The sequence below is a fragment of the Gossypium arboreum genome, chromosome 13 (assembly GCF_025698485.1).
Source record: "Gossypium arboreum isolate Shixiya-1 chromosome 13, ASM2569848v2, whole genome shotgun sequence".
Lineage (NCBI taxonomy): Eukaryota > Viridiplantae > Streptophyta > Magnoliopsida > Malvales > Malvaceae > Gossypium > Gossypium arboreum.
The window spans coordinates 23,202,930-23,213,213 of record NC_069082.1 but is presented as its reverse complement, the minus strand read 5'-3'; the positions used below and the strand labels follow the sequence as shown (position 1 = coordinate 23,213,213).

The 10,284-nt window shown below is 34.7% G+C and overlaps 1 protein-coding gene across 1 annotated transcript; it reads right to left on the bottom strand.

Moving 5' to 3' along the window:
• Positions 1-8,714: 8,714 nt before the first annotated feature.
• LOC108481771 (uncharacterized) lies at positions 8,715-9,642 on the bottom strand. The gene is made up of 2 exons (XM_017784854.1): positions 9,312-9,642; positions 8,715-8,971 (listed from the first exon to the last, which is right to left on the bottom strand). Exons 1-2 carry the CDS (start codon positions 9,640-9,642, stop codon positions 8,715-8,717), a joined length of 588 nt encoding a protein of 195 aa, XP_017640343.1.
• Between the last annotated feature and the right edge of the window lie 642 nt (positions 9,643-10,284).

The following is a 10,284-nucleotide window of genomic DNA, read 5'->3' as shown; positions in this document are numbered from 1 at the left end:
ACAATATTTCTCCAATTCTTCACTGCAGGTCATGATTCCCTATTCATTTTAAAAAATAGAAACTATCATCAACAACAAAAATGTAAGAAATTAGTATACTCTTGCTCTCTTTGAGACCCTGAAGTTGGCCTTCTTTTCCTGCTTTACTAATCATGATCATCAGCACATTTTGGCATGGAACAAAAGGATATGGTAAAAGAGGGTCACCTTGTCTCAGTTCTCTCATAGGATTAAAACTACTCGTAGGAGAACTATTTATTAGTATTTGGTGTCAAACTATTTAAATACATTGCATGATCAAGTTTGCCCATCTACCCTAAAACACACTTACATTCAAAATTGCCTTTAGGAAATTCCAACTCAATCTATCATATGCTTTATTCATATCCAACTTCAGTGTACCTATACGTCCTTTACCTCTTGTTTTTATGTTAATCAGATTGATGATCTCTGAGGCAAGAATAATATTATCTCCTATTAGCCTTCCTCCAATGACTGCATTTTTGTACGAGGATATGAGATAAACAAGAATAGACTTTAATATCTTAGTTAATACCTTTGATATAATCTTATAAGCAACATTATAGAATTTTGAGTTATATTAGCATCCAATGATCAAAAACAATAAAATTTGTGTTTGAAAGATGAAAAACAGAAGCAAAAATACAAGTTGGTTGAGAGAAAAATTGACAACTCTAATTACTTTAATAAGCAACATTACAATATACATAAGTAGCTTCTTTACATTGAAAGAAAACAAAACATTGCTTGTGCTAGTTGGAATGACGAAAATGTGCAAGTGTACACAATCGCAACAAGTAATAAAGTGACAAGTAAATGTCGAGTTATCGTACCCACAGGGACTGTGAAAGGATTATTTATGAATGCAATTTAAAACACTTTGGTGAAGAAAAATATTTTGTTTAAAGAGGGTGATTAAAAACTTAAGAAAATTAAAATAAATAAAAAAATAAAGTAAAAGAAAGTTCTAATGCAGGATTTCAAAATAAGATTTAATCAAGATGATATAATTGTGTTGGATTAATTACACTTCTCATCTTAGAATTATTAAACTAATGTTTATATTGTTACGAATCACGGCAACCCAGTAATTTCCTAACTTATGAACATAGTTACATATCAAAATACATTCATCTCTTGACATAACCCTATGTCAATTCAGCCGACTAATTAGATTCTAGTAAGCAAACATGTTAGTGCACATACATACTCATTAAACTGAACTAATCTCTTACATATCCCTATATCAATTCAAATGATTAATTAAATCTAACAAGCATATAAAAGACTATGTGAGGTAACAAGGTATCCCTACCTTGAAACAATTTAATCACAATAATCTTGCAAGTTATGCAAGGCAATAATATCGCCAGATATATTGCTAATTTAACCTTCAGCTACCTTAGAAGAATAAACATGCACTAATCAAGTACTGTGTCAATTAATTACAATTTCAATCCGTTTAAATAATTAATTCATTAGTTACCTCACAGTCGTAACGCAAGAATATGCATGATTTTACTTAATCAAGCATTTTACCGAGGGCTATAACAACATAAACACAATTTTAACAATTTAAGAAGACGAAATGCAATCAATGTAACATCCTGAAATAGGGCCTAAACGAAATAGTAGTTGCAAAACCATGAATTCGAGGTCAAAAAAATTTATTCTGATTAAGTTTTAAGGTTTATTCATTGATTGAATAATTGTGTGAAAATTTTGTGAAGAAATTTTATGTATAAGTGCCTAATTTGATAATTAGGACTAAATTGTAAAATTAAAAAAATGTGTGTTCTAGATAATAAAGGGGATTTAATTGAAATGGGTTCTTAAAGTGGAGGTCCTTATTTAGAATTATACCATTATATTTAAGTTTAGACAAAAATGGGCAAGAATAGGACAAATTTGAAAGAAAAGTCTTTAAGGGTATTTTGGTCATTTAGTAATTAAAAGAATTAAAAAGGGAAAATAAAGCCAAACTTGGTCCATCTTCTTCGTGGAGGCCGAATATAGCATGGGGGAAGCCATGGTTAGGGTTTCCAAGCTTTCCAAGCTCAATAGTAAGTCCGTTCTAGCCTCGTTTTTAATGTTCTTTACGTTTTTAGAGTCCCGGTAACTTGATTTAGCTTATTCTAGCAATAATTCATGCTAGGGTTCATATTTGGAAAAATACCCATAGGTTAAATGTGTTTATTCTTATGTTTTATGGTAGAATATGAAGCTTGAAATTATGTTAAACAACTTTTACTAAGCGATTTTAAGTGAAAAAGAGTAAAACGGCATAATCGGTACAAATACCTAACGTTCATAAGTACATGATAGAGTGGGAATTTGATGTTCCCATAGAAGGGAAAAAAGTTCAGCATGTCATAAAACATAAAAAAAATGGATAAATTTTAATTTCCGAGCCTAGGGGTAAAATCATAATTCTGCAAAGGTCTAGGGGCAAAATTGTAATTTTTCCAAAGATTGAGTTAGGGAATTTTTTGAATATTAAATTAATTAAATAAGTGAATTATGATGTTTTAGATCTCGGAAAGTGAGATTTGGACCTAGAACGGGAGAAAAACCGAAAATCGGGAAAGTTGGTAAAATGGTCGTTTTGTTATCGAGGTAAGTTCATATGTTTAATAAGCATTTAATTATGCATATTTGAATGATAAATTTATTTTTTGGCCATAAATAATTTAGTATTAAGTTTCATATATAATTATTAATGTTCGATAATAATTCGATATTGGAAAGAGAACTTGTATAATTTATATGTAAGACCATATTTTGTATTATATGATAACAAGAAAGTATTAACTAGCATAGTTTGATGAGAATAAGTTAAGTTGATGATATGATGAGATTGAGAATGTAAGTATGTAAGTTGAGTAGCGTTTTATTATTCTGCAATTATTGTTATTAGTATTGTTATTATTGAGTTATGCGACTAACCTTGAGAATTTGAGCAAGTATGTTTCAGCTATGACTTGACAAGGCATTGATATCTCAAAGTCCATGGTTGTACCATGGTAATTAAGGAAGAATTGACGGGAAAGTCCATATTCATAACATGGCATTTAAGGAGGAATTGACGGTTAAGGATACCATGTAAGACCATGTCAAGACATGGCATTGGTAAGGCAAGGATCTCGTGTAAGACCATGTCAAGACATGGCATCTTCATTGATTAAGGACTCCATGTTAGACCACATCAGGATATGGCATTGGCACTAAGACAAGGACACCATATAAGAGCATGCTTGGAACATGGCATTTGGTAAGTCAAGGATACCATGTAAGACCATGTTTGGAACATGGTATTTGGTAAGATAAGGATATCATGTAAGACCATGCCAAGGCATGGCATTAATGAGTTCTATAAGGCAAGAAAATCATGTAAGACCATGTCAAGACATGCCATTGATGAGTTACTATAAGGAAAAGGTCCCATGTAAGAACATGCCAAGGCATGGCATTGGTGAGTACATAAAGCAAAGATACCACGTAAGACCATGTCAAGACATGGTAATGGTAAGTTAAAAAAGGAAAAGGTTCCCGAGTAATACAAAGAGTAAGCCAAAGAAACGACAAGGTGAGAATATTAAGAAAGAGTACAGGTATGCATTTAAGGCTTATTTAATATTGAGACTGTAAGTAATTGAGGTTATCAAGTAATAAGTAAGTGATGAGTTTTTAGTTATGCTTGTGACACTTTATGACATGATTGGCAATATGTCTATATTATAAAAGAGTACTCATGTGTTAAGTGAGATGTTGCAGGTATGTAAGCAAGCTATTAAGTAAGGTGCCTTTTGTATTCTGAGCCTTTAGTAAGGTTACCAATGAGTAAGATGGGAAAGTAAGAACTAAACATTATTTAAGCAAATTATGACAACATAGTATTAAGCTAAATTGAATGCTAATGCTTATTATCTTACATGTGAACTTACTAAGCTTTATAAGCTTACTTCTTTCACTTTCCCATGTTTCAGAGTACTTAAAAGCAAGCTAGAGTTGGAGTTCGTTGGAGATCACTTCACACTATCGACTATTAAGTTACCAAATGGGTATCTTCGTTTATGAACGTTTTAGTTTATGGCATGTATAGGGACTTAGCCATTTTGTGTGTATGTCCTTATGATATGGCTAAAGAATGGTATGTAAATATTTGATAATGATTAGCTATTGAAATGACAAATGAATGACATGTTTAGGTGTTATGTATGCCTAAATGGTAGTTAACACAAAGAAATCATGAAAAAGTGAAATTAGCACTTTCAAGAGAAACAAACAACATGGTTATTTGAATTCTGTACAGGGAGAAATTTGATTTGAAGTGAGAAGAGGTCAGAGTAGTCAAACAGTGCAACAATACTAATTGGCTAGACCAAAAATTCTGGAAAAAAATTAGTAAGAAGATATATGAGTTTAGTTTCAGGAAAAATTCACGAATTTAAATTTTGAGTTTTGTGACTCGAGTTATGATTTATTTAGTGACTATGACGTAGGTTGGCAGCTTTATGAGGAATAATGAAATAAATTGTTTTGATTTGTCTAAGTATTCGAAAAATTTTTAATGTTCCCAGTTTGGTCCCGAATAGTTTCAATTGCATGTTTTAGGGTCTCGAGGGCCCTTTTTAGGGACATATTGAATGAATGTAAATAAATTAATTTTAACATAAAATTTTATGCCCCGAATTAGTAAGTTAAGTCAGGTAACGCCTTGTGCTCGACTCTAGCGACGGTCTCGAGTAAGGGGTGTTACAATCAGCCCAACACGAATTAAATTCAACCTAAGCTGATTAAATTAACCAGTCCAACAACATGAATACTCATAGATATGTTCATTATAACAACAACAAATATTGAAGAGATAGGGAACAAGAATAAAATCTGGTGATTTTCCAAGGCTTGACTTGGTTGCTCCGTTCTTCCTTCTTGTTGTCCTCGCCGATCAAGGCTTCGATGAACACTCAATTGCTGCTCCAAAATGGTTGAAGAACACCCCTTTTCCATGGGAAGAAATTGGCACAAGAGCAAGGGAATTGAAATGGAAAAATGAGAGAAAAATAATGAGAGAGGAGAGAAGTGTTGTGAAATGAATGAGGAATGAATGAGATGCCTTGAATGATCAGCCAAGAGGGGATTTTATAGCTGAGTGTGGCAGCTGAAATTTGCTAAAAATAGCAGCCAAAGAGCCACCCCTTGGCCGGCCACCTATGTGGCAACGTTGATGCTTTCAACTTTGCTAAAAATGGCTTGGGGCAAATCCAAAAATTCACCAATTGTGGAGGGGTTTGCATGCAACTTTGACAAGACTTCAAGGGCTTCTTTGCAAGCTTAATTAATCAGCTAATAAGCTGATTTGGGTCAGGATATGGTCGATTTTGGGCTGCCCAATCTTTGGCAGGTTCACTTCAATCGGTTCGATTCAACTGGACCATTTTTTCCATAATTAATTAATATTAATTTATTTAGCCCAAATTAAATTGGATATAAATTAAAATTAATTCATTATGAATTAATACACATAATTGGACCGTCTTAGGTTGGAAATTAATTCACCTTGATACTTCAAATTGCTTCTCAGTTTTGTGCTTCAAGCAGTGTCTGCCGAGTCATTTTTTGCCCTTTGTGCAATTTTATTGAAAATAACCAAAATTACTCAAAATTAATTATAAAATTAACAAAAATTCATCATGTTCATATTTTAAGTATAATTTAATTATTTTATAAAAATTAATTATTTTTTGACAAGAATTTAATCGAAACGGTATGATTTTAAGCTAAAAAGTGTATGTAAAAATGCGTAAATTTTTGTGTTTCCACTAGTATCCAAGATGTAAAGTCAACTTGATGATAACCTAAGAGGCTACTAAATCAGCTAAGTACATGACTAATCCTTAGCAAAACAAAAATTACAATCAAACTAAACATAAGTCACATGTTACAAAAAGTTTTAACAACCAAATTACATATTGGACATTTGCTTATTGCTGCATTGTTGCCAGCTTTCAACACTCCTTCTTAGCTACAAAGCAGCAGACTCCAATTCTTTTCCTCAAATAATCAAACCTTGCATTAGCTAGAGGCTTGGTTAGAATTTCTACAAGTTGAACCTCTGAACTACGATGAGTCAAATTGACTTTTGTTGATAGTTCTGCCTCTCTTACAAAGTGATACTTCGATCTTGAAGTGCTTGGTCTTGCCATGAAATACAAGATTTTTGGCAATAGCAATAGCTGACTAGTTGTCCACCTTAATCTCTGTTGCTTCCTCTTGATCAACATTCAAGTCACTCAAAAGTTTTCTTAGCCAAATGGCTTGATTAACAGCAGTAGTAGCTATAATGTACTTTGCCTTTGTAGTGGATTAAGCTACTGGTTGTTGTTTCTTAGAACTCCAACAAAAGACCCCTGAACTTAGAGTGAAAAAATAGCTCGATGTGCTCTTCATATCGTCAACTGAGCTTGTCTAGTCACTATCTGAATAGCCAACTAGTTTCAGTTCCCCAGCTTTCAAAAACTTCACCCAATAGTTTAAAGTCCCTTTAACATATCTTAAGACTCTTTTAGTAGCCTTAAAGTGAGCAATATTGCAGCAATGCATGAACCTTGATAGAATGCTGACTGCATACATGGTGTCTGGCCTTGTCACTGTCAAAGAGAGCAGACAACCTACAATGCTTTTGTAGCCCTTCTCATCCACTCGTTCATGGTCATTATTGCTGGAAAGTTTTTCTCTTTATGCCACAGAACTGCTACCAGGTTTGTTGTTTATCATGCAAAACTTGCTTAAAATCTTTAAATCAAAAGCCTGTTGGCTTATGAAGATGCCATGCTCATTCTAATTTACTTCCATGCCAAGAAAGTAGGTCATCAAGCTTAGATTAGTCATCTCAAAAACATCTTACATCTGTTTCTTGAATTCTTTAATCAGTTCATTCCTACAACTAGTAACTAGTTAATCATCTACATACAATGACACAATCAGCAAGGTTTCTTTCTCAAATTTCTTCACATAGAGTGTAGGCTTACTAATGCTCTTTTCAAACCCCTGCTTTGACAAGTAAGCATCAATTTTGTAGTACCAGGCCCTTGAAGCCTGTTTTAGACCATACAAAGCCTTCTTAAGCTTGTAAACCTTGTGCTCCTCACCAAGAACCTTGAATCCATTTAGCTACTCAACAAAGATCTCTTCCTTGATAAATCAATTTAAGAAAGTAGATTTGACATCCAGCTGGTGCACTTTCCACAACTTTTGAGCAGTTAAGGCAAACAACAGCCTTATGGTGTCTAACCTTGAAACTGGTGCAAAAGCATTCAGAAAAATCAATGCAATGCTGTTGACTATACCCCCTTCATAACTAGCCTTGCTTTGTGCTTGTTTAGTGACCCATCTGCATTGTGTTTGGTCCTGAACACCCATTTCACACCAATAATTTTTCTGTGTGCTGACCTCTCAACCAGCTCACATGTACCATTCTTGTAAATGATTTCCATTTCTGCCTCAATTACTTATTTCCAGCAGTCTTCCTTTGTAGCCTTATCAAAGTTGGAAGGCTCAACAATGGTTATATCACATCTTTCATAGATGTCCATGATAGTCCTTGTACCTTTGACAAGTAAACCATCATATCCTTCCTTAATTTCAGCTTCATTCTCAACATACTGCAAGTCAAGATCTTGCTGGTCTTGCTAAGACAAGCTTGCATCTGTTCTATCCCATTTCCAACAACTGCCTTCATTAAATTTCACATCTCTACTCATAACAATCCTTTTAGTAAATGGATCAAATACTCTATACCCCTTTTTTATGCTGCTATAGCCAACAAAAACTCCAAGCATGGACCTTCTTTCCAACGTGGTTCTCTTTTCAGCTGGTACGAGTGTGAAGCATAAACAGCCAAACACTTTCGAGTGTGAGACAGTAGGCTTGTGTCCAAACCAAGCTTCAAATGGTGTTTTGCCTTTGATTTCTTTTTTTGGCAGTCTATTGAGTAAATACACTGAGGTATTTACTGCTCAACCAAAAAATGTTAGGCATTTTCCCTTCAAAAAACAAACACCTAGCCATATCAAGAACAGTTATATTCTTTCTCTCATAAATACAATTCTGCTGTGGTATGTAGATGGTGGTTAACTGATGCTGAATTTCAACTTTATCACAAATCTTCTAAAACTTTTGGGACACATATTCGGTCCCATTGTCTGGCCTCGATACCTTTAACTTACAACTTGCTTGATTCTTAGCTAAAGCCTTAAACTTGCAAAAGAAATTAGCCACTTCTAATTTTTGTTTCAAAAAATTCACCTAATAGAATCTAGTGCAATCATCAATGAACAACACAAAATATCTGCTGCCATTTAAAAAGGAGGTCTTCATAGGTCCACAAATATTAGTATGGACCAGTTGGAGCCTCTCTTGAGCTCTCCAACATTTTTTAATAGGAAAAAGTTAGTTTGGTCTACTTGCTAAGTTGATTGACATCATAGACTTCATTTTTAGGCTCAATTTTGGACATGTCTTCAACTAGCCTCTCTTGAGCTCTCCAAAGTTTTTTAATAGGAAAAAGGTAGTTTGGACATGCCCCAACCTTCTATGCCATAAACATGATTCATCAGTCAGAGTAGTGCAAGCATTTACTTCTAATTGATTCATGTCTAAAGTGAAGGATCTATCATGCATAGCTACTGTCACTAGCTCTTGGCCAAGAGATCCTTAATCATACAAGTTTTATCTTCAAAGATAAGGGAGTAACCCTTTTCTAACAATTGACCAAGACTAAGTAATTTCTGGTCAATATCAGGTACAAAAAGAACTTCTGAAATTGTTTTGTTACCTGATTGAGTGCAGATCACAGCATTACCTTTGCCTTTGACCTCAATGAACTTACCATTCCCAATTTTGACCTTGGACACAAAGCTGGTATCTAGCTCCCTAAACATGCCTTTATCTGATGCCATGTGGTGAGTGCAACCACTGTCAATCAACCAATTCTTTCTGACCTTGCTCGAACTTGCAAAACAAGAAGCAATAAAAACATGCTCCTCCTAAGTTTGAACATCCTCAGTAGCTTGAGCTTTATTCGACTGCCGTGGTTGTGTTTTTGCCTTGTTTTTATAGACCTTTTTCCATTTCACCAATGTGTTTGCAACTTCTACACCAAATGTCAAGCCTAAACTATAAGTACTTTTCTAAATGAGTGGACTTCTTGCAGTGAGTGCATGGTGGAAACTTCTTTTTGGTAGCATCCTTCCTTCCCTTTTCTTTCTTTTCAGACTAAGGTTTCTTACCCTTGTAGCTTGAGCTTGAGCTTGAGTTTGAACTTGATCTTGAGCTTTCTTTACTTCTAGCCTGAAAGGTTCCTTCAGAATGCTCGTCCATCTTGTTTGCCCTTCTTTGCTCTTGTGCGTAAAGAGCATTTATCAACTCTGTTAAGGATATAGTTGATAGGTCTCCAGAGTCCTCCAAGGAAGAAATTTTTGACTCATACTTCTCTAGAAGGGTTGTAATAACCTTTTCAACTATTCTTTTGTCACTGAAATCATCCCCAAGAAGCCTAATACTGTTAACTATAGCCATAATCCTGTCAGAATACGACTTGATGGATTCAGACTCCTTCATCTTCAGATTCTAGAAGTCCCTCCTTAGGTTAATTGATAAACCGTAAATTATACATATTTTTACCCCATGTTTAATGCATTTTATGGATGATTTCTCATTAGAATTGGTGAATTCGATGCTCCTAATGCTTTCATTTCATGTTTTATACTTAAGAGAGCATAGGAAAGCAAAAGGAACGAGAAACGGGCCAAAAATAGAGAAAATGGGCCAAAGTATGAAATCAACACGGCCTGGACCTCCTCATACGGGCAGACCACACAGTCGTGTCAATTTGGCAGGTTTGAGCACAACCTGAAATAATCAAACACGGGCGTGTGCAACAGGCGTGCCCCTGTTGAGCCCAAGTTGAGTCCAATTCAGAAAAGGCTAATTTTGAGGGCTTTTAGGCATTCCAAAGTCTATAAATACACCCTAGAGGAGGAAGAATAGGGGGTAAGGAATTACCCCAAGGAAGCCGATTGATCCATCTCAGAAGCCGGATTCATCAACAAGACTGAAGATCTCTCCTCAATTTCCCTTTAGGAGTTTTGGGTTTTCTTTATGTTTTGTACTCTTTATTCTTCGGAGATGTTTTCTTATTTAGTTATGAACTAAATCCCCTAAATACCTAAGGGGAGTGGAACCTAAGACAAATCTTGTTAT

Bases quoted from the DNA above. Each gene is read 5' to 3' on its own strand.
- LOC108481771 (XM_017784854.1), bottom strand. From the start codon at position 9,642: ATGAAGGAGTCTGAATCCATCAAGTCGTATTCTGACAGGATTATGGCT. The intron at 8,972-9,311 runs GTAAGAAACCTT...ACATGGCATCAG, and splicing joins CTCAAGCTCAAGCTACAAGG to ATAAAGGCATGTTTAGGGAG.